Consider the following 23,961-nt stretch of genomic DNA (forward strand, 5'->3'; position numbering starts at 1 on the left):
TTTGTGCGGCGTAATTGGGACTGCTTCTGTCTCTATCCATCTGGTGTTGTAGTCAGTGTTCCTTAGGCACTTGTGGTTGACAACCTAGTCGCTGTAGCCACCAGCACCAGGTTCAGGTGGCGCTTAGGAAGGACTACGTGGTCCAGCAGCAGGCCCGTGTACAGTTCACTAATGCACCCCACTACAATGTTTGAGTTGTGACCGCATGCCTTTCGGATGCCGTAACAAATCACATGCACATTTCTACTGGACTGAGCAAGTCCATGCACAAGTTTTTGACCACTTGGAACTCTTGCTGCTTCTGTTCAAAACAGTCAGTGGCGTGTATCTTTTTCTGGCATTTCTTGAAAGCCATGGGCATAGTCTCAATGACGTTTTCTTTCTCAGGCTGCTGAATGAGTGGCTGCAGTCTGTCAAAGCAGGCATTAAGCCATATATCACATATCGATGACATTGTTGCCTGCAACATGTGGAACTCGCATGTAGTATCTTGCATGCAAAGGTGGAGGCGAATGTGACTTTAAATTACCCGCATTTTCTCCTAAGACTGAAAGAGCATTGATGCTGGTGTGTGGCACACTCTGTCGTACTATCCTGAATGCTGACAGAATGCGTGGAATGAATGATGGCAGGCCAATATAGAAAGTGGCTGTGTCACCGTAATGCTGCAAGGCCACCTGTGTGAACGTGTTTTTTTTTTTTTTTTGCTGCATTAAATTGTTTGTAGACCTCTGTGTTGCAAACACGAAGCTCCTTCAGCAAGTGCGCTATGTCAGCAGCACTGAGCTCAGAACCTCAAAGGCCTTTTTTTTTGTTTTAACTCTGGCTGACAGAGCATTATTAACATCTGATGGAGTTAATGAAACCGAACAAGGTGCTTGTTTTGCCATGGGTGTGGAAAGGAGGCTGAATACTTCCAATCTAGGATGAGTTGTCTCACGGCTTTCTTTGCAGCCCATGAGTAAAATGACCTGATGTGGCTTTCTTGAAATGATGGTATGGCATTGGCTTGAGGAAGTTGAAGGGGACAGCTAAGACTGTGTGCCCTGCGGATGCTGTGAATCCCTCAGCTCTCTCACTTTAAGTGCTTCAGTTCGTCTGGTAAGCCAGCCATCTGTCTACAAGCGCATGGACAAAAAACTTCATACATGCATTCGGTACTGTTGGGGGGTTTTAATAAGGGGGATAAATACATTCTGCCACGATTAATCGCGGCTGACACAGCTCAAAGCTGCCAGGACCCCACCCCATGATCGCTACTGAGCGCATGCCGAATACAGCGGGCACAAAGAAACGACGCTCTGGCTGACACAAACAAGGCATTTATTGCTGTAACAACAGTAACGCCAGCTAACAACAAAATATGCTAAGGAATTGAGGACGTCTGACTCACCAGCTCAGTTACGAGCAAATGTTCGCCCACGCTACAAGACCTGACTGACAAGACTACGAGGCCTGCAGGGCTTTTGTTCACTGCATCTGCATGCAGGGTTCGGCAATCAATTTCCCACTTCACAAATAATAGAGTAACAAACCTTAACGCAGCAAAAGGTTGCCCATTGTTGGTTTCATTTTTTTTTTAAATGACGTTTCGTTTATATATTTCTGCTTGAGAAAGAAATGCACACATAAACACTTCTATAACATATAAGCACTTCTGCCGTGAATACAAAGCGGAGCAGTAATATCGACTCGATCGACTAGACAGTTATTTCCAAAGTGTGTTTGGCACTGGGGGCCATTGTGGAATAACTCAGCCTTCCCTTTTGACTCGAGGAATTGCAGCCTAAAGGAGGTTGTGAAGGCTGCAAATTGAATCCCTCAAGTGTGTCGTGATTTGCAAATGGAGGATGTAGCGCAACAACTGATGCGGCACTAATTTTGAGTGTGAAGCTGCCGTGTACAGTCATCTACCGATCTGTCTACGGCTCTTGAACTCCATGCCGTCTGCGCTCCGCATAGGGAGCCTATATGTAGCATGGCTTAAAGTGGTGACACCTCTCCCAGTGTTGCCTAAACCGCCGCTAAACTTGACAGGCAGCCATTTTATTCCCGCAGATAGGGAGAACACCTGCCTTCTAGCTGCCATATCTCCAGTTACAGGGCTTATCTGCAACATTAGTTTCTGTTCTAGTTTTCCGTTTCCGTAGAAGTTAGTACCGCCCGAAAACGCTGTTCCGACAGTACAGAGCAGTTCATCAGGGAGGGTGCATTACATTGAATAGGTCGTTTTGGCATGCGCGTCACATCTGCGCGTGTCTTGACTCCAAGGCAGCGTTTATTAATTACACAAGAAACCATGAAAGGTTTCTTCATCATGTAAGCACTGCCATAGCTTTGATGTCGTGCGTCCAGAATTTGGTGTTATTTGGCCTTAGATGCCCTTGCGTCAAGAAAAAACCCAACATCATCATCAGTTTAGTGTTACGGCGGGAATTGAAAGTTTTAATTAAGGATTTAAGATCAAGTGTTGTAAGCAAGTTTTGTACAGATTGCCACTGAGTTAAACAACTTTAAAGCAGTATTTCGCTTCATACTAACACTTTTCACATGTGTTAAGAAAACTTGCGTAGGGTCTTCCATATATATGGTGCAGGAGGCGTTACTGGAAACGGTGGTGGCAAAGCGGCAGCCAGGCACCTCACAAATTCGGCCTAGGTGGGGCGGTTGTAGTCTCCTGGTAGAGGTGGCGTTTCGATGGGTAGGGCCCCTGAATGCCTGTCGCACCTCCTCGCGAACCAGAGTGAAAATCGAACCAAGCGCAGACTGCGAAGGGCTGCAAAATTTGAGTACCTCTTCACGCACGATGGTTCAAATCAGTTTGCCACCGCCCGGAGCCACCCTGACGATTTGCGCGAACGATTCGGTGACTGCAGCAGCATGCACGGGCTGGTTGTAAGTCTCAGAACATTGTTGAAGAACCTTTTCCATCGTCGTGGCCTCGGCAAGGAATGCAGCGACGGTTGATGGTGGGCTGCGCACGAGGCCTGCGAAGAGCTGTTTTTTGACGCCACACATCAAATGCCGGAGTTTTTTTTCTTCGGGTACGGCCGGATCAGCTCTCCTTAGGAGGCGCATCATGTCCTCGAGGCTAAAGTAAACATTGTGTAATTTGACTACGTCGTTCTACTGGTTAAACGCAGCTGTGCATTCAAAGTGAAGGAGCCAGTCTTCTACAGCCGCAAAAAGTTCCGCATGGAACGTCTTGGGGAACTGCGGAGTCAGCAAGGTGTAGTGGGATGGCGTGGCAGCAACGATTTGCAGAGGAGGAGCGGCTAGCGCCGCTCTCTAATGGTCCCAGCTCCGGAGGCAGTCGCTGGATCCTCCGACTAAAGCGATGTATGGGGGTGCCAAGTGGTACAGGGCTGATGCGACGGCTTCCTGGAGGGGTCTCTTGCATGGGCTAACGGGCACCGCGCACCTCCACCAGACTGTAGCGTGCTTGTTGACGATGGGTGCTTTAATACCAGGCAGGCGGTAAGGCAGACAAGGCCAGGCAAGCTGAGGCAGCAATGGCGACCGATCCCTGGCAGTGCGGGTACTACTTCACCGTCGTCAGCTATGCGCCACCTGGCAATCTAGGTGGCAATATGGTACTCTCAGATGTTCAGTGTTGCATGAGATTTGCTGGAATGCAATTGCAGAAAGAGCAATGCAGACCAGGGTACCAGTAAGCAAGAAGGCCTAAAATCAAGAAATCAGATGACATTTTCAGGCACTTTCCTCTCAACACACAAGCTTCTTTTATTGATTTCCATTGCTAACCCTCAATCGATAGGGAGGTGCTCATTTCTTTTATCAAGCAAACTGATTGACAGAATGTGGTAGCATCTAGCTAAAATGGATCTGGAATTGCATCTATCTGGCAGTTCACTTCTGTAGAATTAGCTATAATTTGTAATTGTGTGCATGGACTGGCTTACCCAAATAGGCTTCAGTGCACATTTAATGTTGTATGCACTAGGAACCGGCTTCTTGAGCCTCAGCAGAGAATATACTTTCAAGACAATCCTGTATGAGCCGGCCAAGGAGCACATACTTATATCCTTAGTTGTCCAAAAGGCCTTGTGACAGACTGGGAAGCACATACTTATATCCTTAGTTGTCCAAAAGGTCTTGTGACAGCCTGGGAAGCACATACTTATATCCTTAGTTGTCAAAAAGGTCTTGTGACAGACTGGGAAGCACATACTTATATCCTTAGTTGTCGAAAAGGTCTTGTGACAGACTGGGAAGCACATGCTTATATCCTTAGTTGTCAAAAAGGTCTTGTGACAGACTGGGAAGCACATACTTATATCCTTAGTTGTCGAAAAGGTCTTGTGACAGACTGGGAAGCACATGCTTATATCCTTAGTTATCCAAAAGGTCTTGTGACAGACTGGGAAGCACATACTTATATCCTTAGTTGTCGAAAAGGTCTTGTGACAGACTGGGAAGCACATGCTTATATCCTTAGTTATCCAAAAGGTCTTGTGACAGACTGGGAAGCACATACTTATATCCTTAGTTGTCCAAAAGGTCTTGTGACAGACTGGGAAGTACATACTTATATCCTTAGTTGTCCAAAAGGTCTTGTGACAGGCTGGGAGCAACAGCGGTCGACGCCAAAAGACCAGCTTGTGAAGGCTTCTAATGTGCCGTTGCTCCCATATTCATTCGACTGAAAGTGCTGCACGTCAGTTCCAAAAGCGCAGTTGCCTCTTTGTGCTTTGAAGGGTCTATGTCACTCAGAGCAACAACTGGATGTCCGGCCGACATAAGGGTGTACCACCTGCTCGCGTGCTTAAAGAACCATGATGTAGCCTCTGCTTCGGAGGGCAACATTTTTTGTTCGATCAAATATTGGACAGCAGCAGGAGCCTCACAGAAGAGTTGCGCAGCAATGTTCACCTTCATAGTAGTAAAATGTCCACCCCTGATGTGGATGTTCGACAGCTTATTTGCAATCTTGAGCTCACTCTGACAATCATAGTTCGACACAGCTTCGACATGCTCCACCTTGACTATGCCAGCACAAAGGCTTTGCTCCTTAACAGTTTCTTCACCCATTGTGAATTCTCCCGTGTGGAGTAGTTGGGCATGAATGGTCTTCAAAGATTGGGCGAGGTCAGCCATAAGGAATAGCTGCCTGCCACTGAGGTGTCGGTGCTGCGGAATAGAGCAGACAGTCTGCGATTTCCTGTGGTTTGACAAACCAAGCAGCCGCCAAACTGCACGGTTGGCAGCTCCCGTATCACTTGTGACAGCAAGCACTCTAAACGAGATCTGAAAACAAAGCTCAGTCAAGTGCAACACAACATCCTTCAAAATGGTGCCACCTGTTGACCTTGACCTTCCCGAGAAGTGATATAAGGTAACCTCTTTCCATCTCATGTTCAGACCACCAACCATAAACACAAGGGCCTGGTTGGCAACATTTGTTGCAGACTCTGTTAATGTAGTGCTCCCAAGAAAAAAAGCAATCAAACGAGCGATCGTGAGTGATCGTGTCAGATTTCCGTCTCGTCCATGAAGAGCACACAGTCATTTTCAACGTCTTCAATAAAAATTTCGGTCAATAGGTTAATACTACAGTCAAACCCAAATATATCAAACTCGTAAAAAAATGGGAATTAGTTGGATATATCGTGTAATTTGAAATACAGCTTTTAACAAATTTTATAATCTACAAACTGCACCTCATTAAAAAGCATTCTTTGATAAAAACATGTACGGTGGGACTATTAATGCAAGAAATCGTCACTGATCTTCTTCTGCTTTTTGATCTTGAAAGCATTATTCAGCATGCACATCTCAACGTTATCGAGCGACTGACAACAGCTGAGACAACAGCTGAGCCATTGACTCACAGTAACGGTGAATAACGCTCAGCGCATTAAGTGCATCGGAACACGATGGCGGGTCCCAACTCGTCGTATCCTCACAGTTACTGTCGCCGGCGACGTCCCTAGTGAGATCGGCAATGATGTCTTCGTCAGCGAGCTCTCCGGTTGTCGGAACATCGTCGTCGGCGGAGACGAACTCTGTTGCTGCAGTCCCATCACAAACAGCACCCGGGAACTCAGAAAGCTGGCTGAACAACTCATCAAGTTCCTCCAGCAGTTCACCGCTATTGAGGGGTTCATTGTAATTGTTTGATGAGCTCGCGCCAGCCTCGCCGGAAGCACAGAGTCCACAATGACAGAAGCAGTTCTGAATTGTTTCTTGTTTGACGTCGTTTCATGACACATTTAGCTTGGTTATTGCTCCCAGGAGGTCAATTTTCAGCTCCTGGCCAGTGCGGAAGTTTAGCAAAAGCCTCTGCACAAGTCGCTTTCAGTAGCCTGCCTTCAGTGCACGAATGACACCTTGGTCTAAAGGCTGCAGCACCGACGTTGTGTTGAGCAGAAGAAAACGAAGCGCAATGTTGCTGACGCTAACGTTGCAATGGTGAGCAGAGCAGTTATCAACCAGTAAGCTGACCTTTCTGCCTTGGCTTACCAGGTTGTCGTCCCAGGACTTGAGCCACTTGCCAAAAAGTTTGCTTGTCATCCAAGCTTTCCCGTTCCATCTGTAAGATACCGGAACAGAAAGGGCGTTCTTTAGGCACCGCGGCGATTTGCTCTTTCCTATTACTAGCGGTCGAAGCTTGGTTGACCCGTCAACATTGATGGCGAGCGACACGGATATTCTGGCTTTATTGACCTTCTCGCCGTGGGACTTGTCATCACGACAGGCCAGCGTTCTGTTCGGAAGTATTTGCCAGAACAAAGCAGTCTCATCGGCGTTAATTATATCATGGGGATGGTACCTTCTTGTAATGTCATTCCAATTTTCATCAATCCACTTTTGCACGCTGCCGAGATCTACTGTGCGGCTTTCACCGGTGACAGCACGGCCGATAATGCAGTGACGCTCTTTAAACCGCTGCAGCCAGCCTGAGCCGCCTATGAAGTCGGATCTGTTCAGCATGAAAGCGAAATCCTTCGCTTTCTGTTCGCTCATTGGGCCAGAAATGGGGATGTTTTGCGACCTAACGTCAACAGACCACTTATACACTGCTGCCTCTTCATCTTCAAATGCAGCCGTCCGTACTCGTCGAGCGCTGGTGGTAGCAGCAGGCCTCTTCTCCGCCTTAGCCCTAATGTCGGCCTTATTTTTCAAAATCGTACTCGGCGTGCTTCTGGGGATGCTGTATGCTGCAGCGACATCCGACTTCTTTTCTCCGCGTTCAACTCTTCTGATGATCTTCAGCTTTGAAGATATGGTTAGGTTCTGTCGCTTCACAGCAGCCATCTTTCACGAAGCGGACGAGCTCACCGCTCCCACAAAGCAACGAAGCACACGGAACGAAGCAGTCGAGCGAGTCAGAGACAATTGCATGCAGGCGCACGTGGCTGCGAGGTTGCTGCGAGTGAAACAGAGTGCGTGGTTGAACCACTTCTGCTAGGGGTGGCCGGGTGGCTGTCTGAGGGAGCGAGAGCAGCGCCATGCGAGCGCTGTTGGGCTAAACCACTTTGTCGAAGGAGAGGGGGGAAGGGGGGGAGGGAATGTTGGCGCAGCTCGCCCGGCCGCCACGCGGGAAGGCCAACTTATGGAGCAGTTTTGCACGGCTTGAAGTTCGATATATCAAACGCGGCTGCTATTTTTTTTATATATATTAGTATTTTTTGCTGTATATTCTCATTTTAACAATACAATGTTCATAAATTTATCGATATACGGGGTGATTCGATGTAAACGGGTTCAATATAGTCGGGTTTGACTGACATTTAAGAACTTCAGAAATTCTGAATTTGCAAAAGAGATACTTACATCCTGTTCAAAACATCTGCAAAGCAACTCCAAGAATAGTAATGTCAGTAAATTTTTAAGACTCCAAAGCTGTACTGGGAGGCTTTGTATTTCTCGCCGCCTGTGTATAATTAGTGGCATCAGAAAGCATGCAGCTACTGGCGATGACTCAGTTGTGCAAAACTGTGCTAAGCCACGTTCGCTGCTGAGGTACCATAGATGGAACTAGAGTTACATATCGTCCTGAATTTTGGCATTTGAAATTTATTGTGTGCCCGATGACAGAACCAATGAGACAGCGCAGAATGCAGTCCATTACAGGATATTTGTTTACTTCAAGGCAGTGCCTTTCACACCGGCATCAGCTGAATTAGAAAGAACTACTGGGGGCACTCGAATCTTCTTATGTGCTGTGAATGCGTAAGTATTAAATGTTACTCTTTTGCTTCTGTTGCATGTTTTCAGGATCCTCGCATTAACCTCAGCCATGGCCTAGTGTTTTGGGCCTCCGCTTCATCTACAGGAGGTGGCTGGTTTGAAAACCACCACTGAACATGTCCTTTTTATTCAATTTCTGGTTCTGTGGGCACTTTGAGCTCACACCAAGCATGAGCCAAGTAATCATTACACATTGAAAGGACACTATACTAAGTACATATAACCATACTGTAGGTGACTTTGAATACAAGCCTACAGTGAAACCTCGTTAAACCGTAGTTGGCCGGAACTCGGAAAAAGTATGTACTAAATGGTAGTACCGCTTAACAGGAGTAGCATAAAATCGCCCACTTACCTGCCAAAAAATAAAACCAGAGATCAATAGTAGATGAAAGAAGGAAAAAAAAACACGCAGCCTTTATTTTGCACTGAAAAAGTCAGCAATGTTCGTTTGACGCCGCAGTGTTCTGGCAGCGACAACAGCAGCCTCGAACTCATTTAGGCCGCCAGCCAGCCTCTCGGCCAGTCCCCTTTTTTCAGCAAACAGCCGCATGACGTTTACAGCGCGCATAGCCTCTGCCACTGTTGGGCCCGAATCACTCACACTTTCTACGTTGTCCTCACCACTGTCCGTTGGTGACACTTCGGCCACAACTGAAGCAAGCATGGCTTCGTCGGACAGGTCCGGCGAAGTTTCCACTTCGCGGTTGACATCCCTGAAATCTAAGAAGGTAATGGCTTCTGAAGCACCTTCCCTCTCAAGAACTTCAGCGAGCAGGCCATCACAAGCTTAGTCTGTGATGTCGCCGATGTCGCTTGCGTCGTCTGCGTCACTTGGTTCACTAAAACCTGCACGCTTGAAACAGTTCTGCACAGTTGCAGATTCTACTTGTCTCCATGCATATTCCAGCAGGTGAATCGCGCCGAGCAGGTCAATGGTGTACACCTTGTCACATTCGAGTGCTAGCAGCATCCTGCACAGCAGGTTTTTTCTGTACAGCTGCTTAACAGCTCAAATGATCCCTCGGTCCAAGGGCTGGGCGATCGCTGTAGTGTTCGGCGGCAAAAACATGAACTTCACATCCTTCAGATCATCCAGTGCGACATGCGACGATGCATTGTCAAGAATCATAACACTTCCTTTCGCCTCAAAACGGCAGTCAATGAGGCACACTTACTCTTCAAAAAGTTTCCCATGTTGTTTCTGTAGAAGACTCCTGATGGCAGTCGGACACTCTTGAAACATCTCGGCTTCGCTGACTTGCCAATGACAAGAAGCAGAAGTTTCTCGCTTCCTGACATATTAACTCCGTTTGCAACCGAAGTCCGGTCCTTCGCATGCTTGCCGCCGGTGTACAATTCACCCTTGAACGCAAGCGTTCTATTCGGCAGTAGCTTGAAAAATGGCACTGACTCGTCCATGTTAAAAATATCATCAGGCGCGTAGTCCTTCAAGATTTGGTCCAGCTGGCCATTCCTCCAATCTTATGTGCCATCCACGTCAGCTGCGGCACCTTATCCAACTACGGTCTCTGTGCTGATGCCATGCCTCTCTTTAAACCTCGCCAGTCAGCCATTGCTGCGCACAAAGTCGTCATGGTTCAGCTGTGAGGCGAAAACCCGGGCCTTCTCAATGAGGAGAGGTCTGCTAACAGGCAGATTTTTTGCCCGAGCTGCTTTCAGCCATTGCACCAGCGCCTCCTCCACATCCGGAAATGTTGAGCCTCGTACTCGACATCTTTTCCCAGTGGCGGCAACATTGCCGAGCAGCTTTTCCCTGGCGTTCCAAATGCCACACACAGTTGTCAGCGGTAGGTCTCTCTCGCGTGCCAACACAGATCTCTTCACTCCACTCTCGATAGCATGGACTATCTCCAACTTGTCTTTGATGCTGAGCACCCGATGCTTCTGTCCAAGCTGTTTTACTTTTTGGATCGGGTATCATACATATGAGGGCATGTAATGTGTAGAGAAGATAAGCAGCGGCCCCTTAGAGTAGCAGTGCATGTTCTAAGGAAAGCAAATATAGTAGGGGCAGGCAGAGAGTTAGGTTGGCAGTATAGGTTATGAGGTTTGTGTGGCTAATGTGGCCACAGATGGCACAGGGACCCATTAAATGAAAGTCAGTAGGAGAGGCTTCGTCCTGCTATGAACCCTTTCTTTGCGGTCTCCTAAAAACAGCGGAGCTCGCAATTTTGAACTTGCACAAAACGACCAAAGCACTACTTTGTATGTGTACATCATGGTAAACCTGTTTGCAGACGTTTCATATAAATCAGGCAGTGTTCAAGATATGGACCACAGTTTCAAGCTTATCTCGATAAGGGAAAAGTGTGGGAACCGCATCTCCCCTTACCTTCTTTGAACCATCCTGCCTATTTTGCTCATGTGCCTGAAGTGACTTCTAGCAAGCACTTCATGAGCATCAAGAAGCATGTTCATACATGCACAGATTTGTAAAAATGTGCGAAGAGGAATATGAAAAGCATTGGACTATGGAGCTGTTTTTACCTGCTATTAAGTTCTCACATGCGGTCTGCTTTCAACAGGCCTCAAGCAAAAAGCCTCAAAGCAAAGTAGCCTCAAGCTAAATTTAAAAAAAAACTGAGTCATCTCTTCGTAGAGGCTTCATATGCATGCTAAACCGGGCATATGCAAAATGTGTCCTTAGAGTTTGACCTTGCGTTTCAAATGCTTCTCTGCTGAATCGTGTCGTACAGCAGAATGGTGTCCAAACAAGCAGATCTGAAAATAAGTTACCGTGACCACGGTGCTCAAGAAACAGCAAATGCACACGTCAGAGGGATGTATAAATTTTTTTTGATGCCCCTGTCATGCACGTTTCAAATTATTACAGCGCAAACAAGGAAGCGGGTGCTGATGTACTGTGAGGGCACTCACGTGAGAATTATAGTCAGCAAGGGCGAATGCAAACTGTTGCTCCTTTCCGTTGGTGTTCGCAGTACGCCGCCAGCATGTCTAAAAACTAACAGGGACATTGCGCCCACCCTCTCTATCGCGATGTCCAAATTCCTGAAGCTGCCGAGCTCACAAATGCCCATTTCCCGAAACGCACCTTTGAGTATCATCTGAGCATCAGACCTGCGCTATCTCGAATCAGGCGCTGCTGCTAGACGTCGCTCTGCGCAGTGCGGAGCACAGGCGGCATGGAGTTCAAGCATTGTAGATAGGTCTTTAGACAGCTGTACAAACAGGTATCCGTTACACCTCAGCAAGATCAAGAAGTGTGGTTGCAATCTTGTTTTCTGCTGAATTCAAAAACTGCACAACCATGTAAAGGGGCTTTTTCATGGATATATCGGTTTCTTCATTCACCGTAAGGGCACAGCTGAAGTCTTCCATTTATTTCTCTTATGTTTTCTGTGAAGCACAGGAAAAGAATGTTTGTAATTGTGGCTGTGTGCTTTGTTCTGTGCAGATCAAAATTCTTGCGTTTTGACTGCAGTCTCGCCAAGGTTGTCTGCTGCTTTTATAGAAGTGTGCACAGCAGTGAACAAGGGAGTCCTTGACAGGGCGAGCCTTTCCTTAGTTCTTTTTACTACAAGAAGCTGCAGCAATGCTCACTGCAAACATCCAGTTACTGTGGACTTTCGTTGTTTCTTGGTTTCGGCTTGCTTGAGTAGACCATTGTAGTTGGGTGAGATGTTGCAACTTTATGGCAGCAATAAAGGATATGTCGCAATAGAAAAAATCACAGCCTCAGTGGCAAACAATCGGGAAATGTGTGGCGCAAATTAAGACTGCCGAGTGCGAAGTGCAGCTGCAGGTGAGCTTAGTTTTTGTATACAACTATTGTTCTTGAGATGCGAGTTTGTAATACTGTTCGTCAGTTGTCTTAAAACCCCACACATATACCAGCTGACGATGTCCTTATGAGAATCTTAATGGTCCCAGTTCAAATGGCTTATTGGCCCATTCCCAGTAGTTACCGGGACCAGCAGCATGTGGGACCATAAGCTTGTGGAACCGGTAGCTTGTGGGAGCAGTGACTACTGGTCCCAATTGGATGTGGGACTGGAAAGGCAAGAAGACACGTCTTCTTTATATCTTGTGGCATGCCTTTTATTGTGCCACTGTCTTGTTACGTTTCACCTTGAGGGCATCGTGAATCTTCTTGCTGAGAATTCTGTTGAATTTCTACAGCGTGGGGGCCGCATCCTCAGCCTTCATTTTTCCCCAGTGTTTCAGGGTCTCTGCAAAAGATAAGGAAATGGTATGTAGACCAAGTTAAAAGAACCAGCTGCTTGTGACAGTTCCTTGACAGACTGTAACTCATGTCCCAACATTAAACTTGTCTATAGAGACAGAAACTAAAAAAAAAAATAGAGCAGTGCAGCCCTGTAACAAAACATGCGTCAGTAGAGAGCAGTATATAGCCCTCTTTAAGAGGATACCCACCGAAACATTATGGCCCAAGTGTTCAAAAGCAAACACTTCACCGAAAGCTACAGTTTTAGAATCCAACATTTCTAGTACACTCCACTTTAAATTGAGGCAAATATTACCTGAAACATTTAAGCTTCTTTACTACAGTCAGGGACTTTTCTTGACAATGGAGCCAAGCCTAGGAGGGTGGAGCAACCCCAATTGTGCCGCTCCAGCAAATTGTGCAGATGCAAGACTGTGCGCAGACTGCCTGTCGCACCATGTACAGAAGCTCCTTGAAACGTGATGGGATAGGAAAAAACTTTGATGCCCTTGTTTTGTTTAATAAATCAAATGCTGAAAAGTTGATTTCGTTTATTGTTGTGACTGGTTCGCAGAGTAATACAGGAAGTCTCCTACGATGTCATACTGTCACAAACTGACTTTTTTAAGTTTTATCCTATTACAGTGCTCAGCACATCTTTTCAAAATTGCGGATGTGGACTTACCGGACACAGCCTTCAATTTTTCTGGCGTGAGGGGTTTTTTTGGCAGCTGTCCTGAACTTTTTTGTTTTGGCACTAATACGCCACAGACACTCCTTGTGGCAAGGGTCTCATCGCCCCATATAGCCCGTGCGGTATCCTTCACCTGAATTTTTTTGTTTCGGCACTAATACGCCACAGACACTCCTTGTGGCAAGGGTCTCATCGCCCCATATAGCCCGTGCGGTATCCTTCACCTGAATTTTTTTGTTTCGGCACTAATACGCCACAGACACTCCTTGTGGCAAGGGTCTCATCGCCCCATATAGCCCGTGCGGTATCCTTCACCACAAGCGTGAGCTTCTTATTCTGCAGTATTTTTGCAGCCTGAACTCCTTTAATCTTAATGCCAGCCACAAGATGAAACTGTGGGAATCATCATATAACTCTTACTAGGATAAGATAGATTCAAAATACTCTCACTGTGCATGCATAACAAATGTTTGTAACAATACACAAATATCTGCATGACAATTCCGATGCCTATGAATACATTCCTGAAATTGATCAGTAAAGATCTTTAAAAAAATGGCTAGGAGGTGGGTAAAACACCTGCAGGTGGATGGAGGCACTCTCACCTTGATTTCGCTGTTGTTTTAATGGACACTAAGAGACCTTTTTAAGATAGGTCAAAGGGTAGTACCGCTTAGGACAAAGGCATTCCACATTCTTGCCATAGCTCAATAAACTGGCTGCACCAAGCATTGCGAGAAGCCTTTATCTTCCAAATAACAGAAAGGCTCTGCTGGTACAGCTGCAAAAGAAAAAGACATGCAAACTGAATGCAGGCCGTCTAAGCAGAGCAAGTGCAACAAAGGGGCTTCCCACCTTGAGTGTGCACTTTCTATAATGAATATTTTAGGTGTTCAACACAGGAAAAGATTGCTACAGGAAAAGATTGCTTCGATCAAAGTGTCCTACATGTGTGGTTCCAGTGTTCAAGAATGGGAAAAACATAATCCAATTATAACTTTTAGCTGTACGCTAATTCCCAACGAGGCTGTATGTGTACTAATTTTCTATGCCCCATTCCTAAGAAACGAGTGTAATAAAAAAATTGCTGCCCACACCCTTTTAAGAACAAGTGACCAGGTTAATCTATATCTTTATTCATTAGTATTCTGTGATGCTATGCTAAGCCTCATAGAATATTGCACTGTAGCTGTACGCAGTACTCAACAAACTCATCTTAGATGACTTATTATTATGCTCAGTTTGTACAAGAAGTAGGCTGTGCAGGACACTAAACGAATGCTGATTTAATTCTTAGCATCTAGGGTTCTTTAACATGTGCCACCACACAGCACATGGGCGTTCTCAAATTTTACCTGCATAAAATGTTTCGAATTCATGTGGAAAGGATTATCAAGTGCATAAAGATGTTCAACATCCGCAACACACGCATACGCACAGAGCTGATTTGCAGTGATGGGCGACATATTTCATGTCTGTTGCGTCTTTGCAAATCTCCAGCCGCCTATTATAAGCTCGGAACAGTGAGGTTTAAAGTGCTGCACTGTCTACAATCAGCAGACCCGTGCTATATTCTCATTTCCACACATCTCTTTATTCAAAAGAAAAGTTAATCACACTCTCGTAGACTTTACAAGGGGGGGCAGCAGCCAGGTAAAGTAAAAGTCATCCAAGGCTTGCGCAGCTGAACACAGGAAGTTGTCATCTTTCTCCGCAATGACGGTGATGCTTTGTCATTCTGAATAAACAAAAAAAAACGCATTCATCAAGATTACACACATACATTAGCAGTTGCACCTGTGTGTAATATCGGTGACTCGCAAGGAGCGTCAGTTTGCCATTCCTGTACTTAATGTACGGCACAAGTGTAAGCTCCTGCTCTACATCAATGATGTAACGGTCCCGTCTTGAAAATGGGCACTTTATCTCTACAAGGCAAACACCCTTTGCCGTTTCAAAATGCCCGTCAGGGCTTCCGCAAAACCACGGCTTGGCTGTATGGACGACAAGTCCAGTCTGGAAAAAGAGTACTTTTCTGAAGCATATGTTCCATCAGTACACAGTTAACACAAATAATGCAAATGCAGACATAAAAGTGCAATGGTTGTGTGCAGATATGTAAGTAATGAGGCTACGAAATGTGAAATCACAAATTTTTAAGTCAAGCACGTTGTACACATGTAGCCTACCTCTAACACATCTGCACAAACTTTCTCCTCAAAGTTCTTGCGTGCCACTGGCTCTATTTTTATGCCTCAAAAGTAACTTCCAGTCAGCCCAACGTATGATTGTGTGATGTTGGAAAACATACCATATGACGTGGCCTCGGAGCAAAAGCCTCGACAATGTAGAATAGTTTTCAAGACGTCTTGAGGAGACTTACTTGTTCCGAGTATGATGTGTGCTTGCGAACAAGTTGTTCGTAACCTTCTTTCTCTGTGCCGCCTGTTAGAAATTTTAACAGGATAATTAGGACATATGTTACATTGCAACTCTCCAATGTTACGTGTGAACAAGGAGGTGAAGCACCCACCTGTGATTATTTTTTTTTTAAATGCGATGTTGATTGCCTCAGGGCATAAAACGGCATGTAATGATAAATGAGGATGCCTAAATAAATGAGTAAAGGTTCGCTGATCTAATGAAATCGAGCAGTGAACGACGATGAGGTCCTTGTGTCCAAGCGGTGTATGAAGCACTGTTATCGGGCGAAAGACCCGCTGCCGCCAGGTGCCGAATTCTTGTCGGCTTCAGCGCCGGGCAAACCCACAGCAGGTGGTGAATGTCGGCCTCAAGATTTCGGTTCTTGCAGACTGGACACCCGGGGCGGGGAAATACACCTTCGAATTGCGGCCACTTTCGTGTAACGGCCGGAGTTAGGGCAACCCCGACCTGGATCCTCCGAAGCGCAACCTCCTCTGCACGGGTAAGACCACGGGGGAGGGTTACCGCACACGGAGGGATTAGAGCACGTGTGCGGCACCGGAGGTGTTCCTTTTTTGTTAAAAGGAGGGCGGTGTCATCCAGTGTTAGGACTCGAGGCGAAGACGAACTTGGGGTCACAAGGTGGGTCGCAGAATCTGCACGGCTTTGCGGACTCAGGAGGTCTCGTGGGACCCACTGAATTCGGATTGGCTGCGGGATGCGTGCCGCGAGATGCGTGCCCTTTTTCAGGGCACATAGGTGCAGGGGGCACTTGTGCATTTTATGTTTTGGCGTAGTACCCTGCCACTTCTGCTGTCATTTCTTGTTCGTACTCCTTTTTTTAATGGATATTTTTGGAACCATTAAAGAGTGCAGAGTCTCTTTTGGTTCGTGCAAAAGACTCCTGAGTTGTTCGATTTCCTCTTCAAGTATCACTTTGTCTGTGATACCTTGCAAGACTGTTTTGCATTCACTTTCTTGACTTTCATTTTGCGCTTTCAAAATTCGAGACATTGGACAGTGAATGTCAGGGTAGTGCTTTATGAGAAAGGTTGAGTCCAGCGGTTTTGGGAGGCTCTCTGCCACCAACAGGCAAGTGCTTGTTAGCTGTAAGAAAATACGCAGGTGCATTAGCTGAAATAAAGCTGGGGCATGCTTTGTGAAAACAGACTGAAAATCACAAACATTACTGCCTTCTACCTCGGCATAACAAGCAATAAGTTTCTTAACTAATGCCAAAATGTCTGGCAATACATTCATAAAAATAGGTTCATTTAACTTCCATTGCTTCAGCGGTGAAATGAAATGCTTACCACCAAAAAGTTCAATCGATGCTCTATCGTCCGCACGGGACTTTTTCGCTGGCCTTCCTCACTTCTGCTTCTCAGATGTGCAGGAGATGTCTTCGTGTGTTGATGTGCAGCGCAACAGCCGCGCATTGTTTGCAAGACCCTGCAGTGCCGTACCTGCAACTGCAAAGTCCAGCTTGCAGTTCGCGGTCATTCTTCTTCATCTGCAATGAACACAATGTAAATGTAACAACTGACACAAACTATGACTGCCAAACTCGTCACCAACAACGAGAGAAATGTTTGCACATGATGCAGGCATATTATGATTAATTACGTTCCCACCGCACAATACCTTTCCAAATCCTTCTAAAAGACATGAAAAACTCCACTATTTAAGACAGTCGTATTCTTGAGAAGAGATGTTGCTTATTTATTCGTGCACGCCGTAATGTCACTGAAACAAGCCTCACAGAGATTTGGAAAGTGGTTCATGTATCCACATGCTATGAAGAATACAAAACGTGCACTGCCGACAGCGAGGTTCGTATTACAGCAGTGGCTATTGCTACGTTAAAAATGCCATAACTTTACTGACGTGCAAAGAAACGTCGTAAACTTGCTTCCTTTGCTGAGAGTGGTACTTCGCCCACACGTTCACGCCTTCCACTTCCGTCACAAGGGAAACATGTCCAGCGTCGTACAACTTCTTCCCGCTCATCAGAGAGGTGGGATGAAAATATTCCTCTGTACTCTTAATGGTCCTAAAGTCAGTTAAAACCACCTGTGACATTGCAGAGGATCGTGCCGACCATGCATGAAACACGCAAACGCGGACGCTGGCGATGCACATTGAAGGGGAAAAGAGGAAGTGGGTAGCTTGCGCCCTGCCGCTTCCGCCGGCTCAGTAACGCATAATTTGCCACGGCGGCGCTGAGCGCGGTGCTGCTCTGTAGCGCCCTCTGACCAGTGTATGGAGCCTATGGCACTTGTTCTTCAGCAGAGGTACTGGCGTGATGTCCGAAGTTCTCTACATTGAAATATCAGTGCCCATCAATGCAATGCATTTTCACTGCTTGGTGCGCTTTACTCAAGTAGCAAAGTAATTACGTACATCTCCATTTCCCACAGCAGCTGGAACATGAATTTCACCTGTGGCAGCAGTCAGTGCACGACAGCTGGCTGGCAGCGCAGCTGTAAAGAAGAAAACTGGGTAACTTGGGGACCAGGCTGCATATCATCTTCCTACACAGATACACTTCAAATCGTACTTGAGTATTTAGTCAATACCAAAATAGTAACTGCCCTGTGCATCTTTGAACTTGTTTTGCCTGCGCAGTCTCCTGCTGCTTTTCCACTTCATGCAAAATACAAAATTTAGGTTTATAAAGTGCACTTGCAAAAATAGAATATTCTACACTACTTACAAGCATAGTCAAGTGGGCACAGGCCCAACTTACGCGCGAAAATTTCGCTTCTCAGACATTACTGCAAAGAGGCAACTTGCTCTGTTAGGAAACTTCAATTTTGTCCTTTTCGAGGTCTTTTATTTATTAGGGCATCTTTTATTTTTCAAGAGTTTGGCACGGCATATATGTTTATATGCCTACGTATAACTGAATATTCGTCGCAGTCACCGTTTATGCAGAACTAATTAGAGTATAATTATTCACTGAAGCTGAATATAGCAATGTGAAAAATTGTATCGTATATGGGCGGTGTTCACATTAGTTTTCACCCGATATCACTTTTGAAGTGTGTCTTAATTCAACATGCAAGCTAGATGAGATAGCAATGGAATAAACAATGTGTAAAAAAAGCTAAGCAGTGTGGCGATATATATATACACACACGCACACACACACACACACACACACACACACAATCAAGTCCACTTATAACAATATTCAAGTGCCACGAAAATTCCATTGATATAACCGATAATTGCTATAAACGGGTTGCACGAAAAAAAGCATAACTGCAAAGAGGGGTCACGGACGGCAACTGATTTGCGAGCTCCGCCGAGGCATCGTTTTGGTGGCCCCGAATGGGGCCATGTAAAAAATACGAGAAGGTTGCCGCAGCCGCTTCTCAGCTTGAGGAATCCCGAAGAAATGCGGGGGTGAAATCGTCACAAGCATCTCGCCACATACTTCTCAGTGGCTTGCACGAGAAAACCCCATGTCCGTCAGCCTTGCTTCCCTCATGCGAAGCTTGCCGATATCCTTCTGCATGGCATCCAGGTGCTTCACATAGTGCAGTGGAAGGTCCCTCATGAAAACGAAGCCCCAGAGGGACTGAATTAACTGCAAGGCCTCCTGCGAGGACAACGTTGAGGCAGCCTGCCCTACCGCGTCATTGCTGCCGTCGTCGCCGTCCTTGTCGTCACTGTCCGATTCAAGCACATTCGCGACGACTGCCTCATCGGTGAGAAGTTCTGATGTTACTAATGTGTCGTCCGCATGCGGAAACTTACAGTCGTGAAGCATCCTCATTGACTGCGGACCAAATTTCTGGCATCACTTCTGGCATCAAGTGCATTGTAGCACTTTTACGTTGGCAACATACTTTTTGCACAATAAACTGACAAAATATTGGCAGCATAAAAGCATCATCATGTTATTCTGCAAGGTAGAAGCTCTTTTCTCAGATGATTCGACGCGGTCAAGAGCTTTTACGTAGTCGGTGCAAACTGCGACATATTTTATGAGAAGGACTAGCTGTAGTTGCTCGGATGCTGAGCCTGAGTATTCAGACTCGAACCCAGCCGCGGCTGCCCAGTTTCGAAGAAGGCAAAATGCAAAAAATGTCCATGTGCTGTACGATGTCAGTACAGGTTTAACACCTCTCGCGATACAAACTTAATCTGGAGCACTCTATCTACTACAGCATCCCTCATAGGCTGAGTAACCTTGGGACGTTGAACTCCGCACACCACACCAAATTTATGAGAAGGCTTCTTAAAATATATGATATAATCTCAAGCTGCTGAGCTACGTCCACCTAGGCCAACTTCAATTTTTCCTCAGTATCCCTGTAAGCTCAGCCACGGACTTAATGCTTTCATGTTAACTATGGGCAAAATACAATGAATTCTGTCAGCAGTTTAAGCATGATCAGTGCACCTGTGTGGCGAACAAGCTTACTAGCTGCACAACTAAAGTGCCTGACAGCAGATGAAAAAAGCAGGAGAGGATTTTGTAAATTTACTGCCCACATGAAACAGCAGTTCAGCATGACAGATTAGCCCTCCCCGATTAGTAGCTTGAACTCTTCTGCCACATTGAAAAACAGCAATTAATATGCTTGTGCTACAGGTTATTTCATTAGTGATCAAGCATCACTACACACAGCTATGGTGGATTTCGGAAGTTAAGTTTAGTAGTGCTTTAGTTCCCCACCATCTTCACAGCACATGTGCTTTTTATAAGTGTGTGTGTGGGAAACAACAAATTGTTCCACACTACATACGATTCCATTGATAGATCTGAAAGTATGCTCTGAGTCATGACATTACAGCTCCAAAGAAGCACACTTTTCAAGAAGATTTACCAGCGTCGAAGAGCTTGAATGTAAGACTGCGCTGGAGTTCCACATTCAGACTACAGAGCTGTCTGACTTCATCCTTAAGAGCTTCAAATTCAGCTATGGCTGGCTGGTCACCCCTGCCTCGCTTCAAAGCAGCCAGTTCACTCTCCAAGGCCTTTATTTTGAAGCGAAAAGCTTCACTACGCGGGTCTTAGCCGAGCTTCGCGTTAGTCGAACTCGTGAGTTATGCGCAAGCGCGAAACTGAGTGACGTCACACGCCGCGCAGGTGGTCGCTGCCTCAGTCGTCGCCGACTCCGTCTCTTGAATTTTCGGCGCAGCAGCGCGCTACTGCGCATGTGCGTTGCCTTCTCGCTGTCGCTACAACTGCACGCTTCGCCTCCTCGCCCACCATTTGACTTTTTGTTGCAGCTGCGTGTTGCCCGCGTCACAGCCGGCAACCCTCCTCTCTGCATTCCTGTGGGCAGTTTCAACCGCGCTGATTTCCGTGTCCTCCTCCGCCTCCGTACAGGCAGTGTGTGGACGGCCATCAAACCAAGCATAACTGAAGCTTTTCGCTTGTATATCCAGGCTTAACCAGAGCTGAGCCACTGCGTAACTTTTGTGCAACAGTTCGTTGTACAGTCCAACAGGAACCATGTCGACGGCTCCATCCATCACTGCTTCCTCAATCAACTGCAGCTGCTGTTGGTGCTGCACATCAAGCCGTAACTTTTTTGCTGACTTTGCCGCCTGCAATTATGTAGGCATGATTAAAAATATCCCCCTGACCTGTTAGGGAGAATAAAATATGCAATCCACTAGGATTAAACCTCACAGCAACATGCCACAGTATAACAGGGAAGGCTGCTCAATGCACTACAGGTTTTCCCACTGAATTTGATCCTAGTGCCAGTGGAAATAATCTACGCGCTGACTGATATAATCTGCGTGCCATGAATTTAATCCGAGTGCAAAACATTTAATTCACGCGCCAACTCAAACATTGCGAGCGCCAACCAATTTAATCCCAGTGCCAACACAAATAATACGTGCGCCAGCTGTTTTAATCCAGGTGCCAGCCAATTTAATCCACACTCGAAAAACAAATGCTGTAGAAGACTCCAAAGCATAGAACACGAATGCCAGGAATAAAGATGAGATAATTTTTCAAACCATGCGATGCCTGAGCGAAGTGTCCACATATTGCATAGCTTTCATCAATATTATAACCAACACTGCTTTGATACAAGTGTTTTAAAGCGCCGTTTAAAGCGCACAATATCAGCATTAAAAAGCTGCACGGGGGCTCAGTGCTATGGTTTACTGGCACTTTATTATGACCATGGAACGGAGGAGGGCACAAATGCACACACTGTTTATAATGGAACATTGAATCCACTGTCTTCAATAAAAGATGCGATTATTTTGTCAGATAGTCAAAGAAAGTGTTAATAAACTGTACCTTAGATTGGCCCTACATAGTTTCGTGTGAAAAAAAGGTACACAGCCAATGATGGAAAGTTCCAATGCAGAAGGCAAGTTTTGCGCCTCCATTTCCTGTGGATTGTCGTCTGCTTTTGCAAAATATGCTAGGACAACAGAAAAAGACATAGATATGTGCCCACGTTACTAGAAATCTGTGAACTTTCATTTTCAAGAAATAAGATTTATTTCTCAGGCACGTAAAAAAGCATTGTTAAAAACACAGAAGACAAGAAAGTTTCAAAGCAGACGGCTTGATGTGTGCCGCATTGTGGCTGCATTTGCACAACGGAGTAGAGCCGGACGGTGGTGGTACGCACTCGTATACTACATAAGCAGGTGATAGTGTACGACTTTTCCTTCATCTCGCATGGATATTAACGCGCAGTATTTTCTTCCATGGAAGCCGATGAGCCATGCTCTTACGTCCAAATTGGACACCGAAAACGAGGACCGCCATTCAAGCCCCCAGATGCACCAAGAAGAAAGAACAGCAAAGTCTCTGAACATGACAGGGCCAGAATTCTCGATGTGTCAAGGCGTGGAGGAGATGTGAAAAAAATGGCAGAAACGCTGGGCATCAATTTAAAGACAGCAAGGTCCATTGCAGCTACCGATAGAGAGGTGCTGAAGAAAGGCGGAACGTCGAAGAAATTCGGAAATGAGGTTGTAGCAGCTCTCAAAAATATTGTGGAGAACAACCCTGTTAAAAGAGTAGAAAACTGAGCTAGTTGGTTCATAATTCTTGGTGGGTACAGCCGAAATAACAAGACGCAGACACAGAAAGGAACACGTAGAACGTAGACGAAGCTGACTGTCAACTAAAATTTTATTGGAAAGCCCGCGCTTTTTGTTTCCTTGTCAAAAAGATCTTGCTTTTATCTCCCGTGGGGTTCGTTCAAGAAGGAAATTTCTTTTCTTGATAGAGAGATTGATGGTGTACTAACGCACCATCAATCTACGTTCTACGTGTTCCTTTCTGTGTCTGCGTCTTGTTATTTCGGCTGTACCCACCAAGAACAACCCTGCTTTCACGCTAAAGCAAAAAAAGCAGGCGGTGGAAGAAGAATTGCCCGGAATTGCCATTAGCACAAGTAGCATTGATCGCCTACTGGATGCGCATGGCTACTCTATGAAGTTGGTGACTCAGAGGCCGATCAACCACAACAGAGATGACGTGAAACGCACCCGCAAAGCATATGCGCAGTGGCTGCAGTGTGAAGGACCCCGCTTGTGCAGGTTTTACGTTGATGAGACCAACTATAACATATGGTGTTCAAGGAGCTTCGGCCGTGTGGTTAAGGGGCAACCTGCAGTGCAGACGACGACTGGCACCAGAGGCGCAAACCTTAACATTATCGCCTGTATGTCAGCAAATGGTATCATACATTGGATGGCTGTCGACAAGGTTCACTGGGTCGTGTTTAATCAATTTTTGGGCGATATATCAGCCCGTGTCGAAAGTGAAGAGCCTGGTTCAGGTTCAGAAGCCGTTTTTATTTTTGATAATGCCCCCGCTCACAGCCATGCGGAACAGGCAATCCTGGCCAGTCAGCTGCACTCAATCAAGAGGCTGCCTCCTTACAGCCCATTTTTTAACCCTATAGAGGAGTTTCGAAGTTCAAGTCTGAAGTCAAAGCTTTCCTCAGCGAGCGGAGAGACTTGGCGCTCACCACTCCGCCCGGACTGACTAAAAGGGAGCATCGGCGCAGTTTGTTGCTCAACACTGCTTGACACTGTATGCAGCAAGTACAGCGAGTAGAATGCGCTGCTTTTGACTGCCGTAACTTTTCTTTTATACCAGCAGCTTTGCGTGAAGATGACATGTAAAAAGTGTGAGGTCACACTTTGCGCCACCTAATGTCCTACAGAAAATAAAACTGCATTTCAAAGACGGCCCTTTCTGTGCTTGTATAAACCTGGATTGTTAACACCGCTATAAGGCAGCCGCCAGTAGCTATTCTTGACCTAGGCTGTAAGCTCCGGTGTAGCTTCGCTCACTTTCCCTTTTAAACTAAATAAACCGTAAAGTGAAGAACCGTTACTCCGGTTCTATGACTCGTCCCACCTGGAAGAACTCTGTATTACACTACTCCCTTTTTGTTTCTGCTAGTGGTGT

At 46.0% G+C, this 23,961-nt stretch overlaps 1 protein-coding gene across 6 annotated transcripts in view; it reads left to right on the plus strand.

Annotated features, from left to right (window-relative positions):
• LOC149361973 (uncharacterized) overlaps nt 1-23,961 on the plus strand; it is a 233,440-nt gene that overhangs the window by 50,279 nt on the left and 159,200 nt on the right. Inside the window, exon 3 of one of the 6 annotated variants that reach the window (XM_089572890.1) lies at nt 15,931-22,598. The exons of the other annotated variants lie outside the window; for them this stretch is intronic. Within the exon in view, the coding sequence (XP_089429016.1) occupies nt 15,931-15,998 (68 nt within the window). The 3' untranslated portion in view covers nt 15,999-22,598. Of the gene's footprint in view, nt 1-15,930; nt 22,599-23,961 lie in introns of those variants that run through there. 6 annotated transcript variants of the gene reach the window in all.

This window comes from Amblyomma mixtum, chromosome 2, assembly GCF_055824585.1.
Source record: "Amblyomma mixtum isolate Tamu chromosome 2, ASM5582458v1, whole genome shotgun sequence".
NCBI lineage: Eukaryota > Metazoa > Arthropoda > Arachnida > Ixodida > Ixodidae > Amblyomma > Amblyomma mixtum.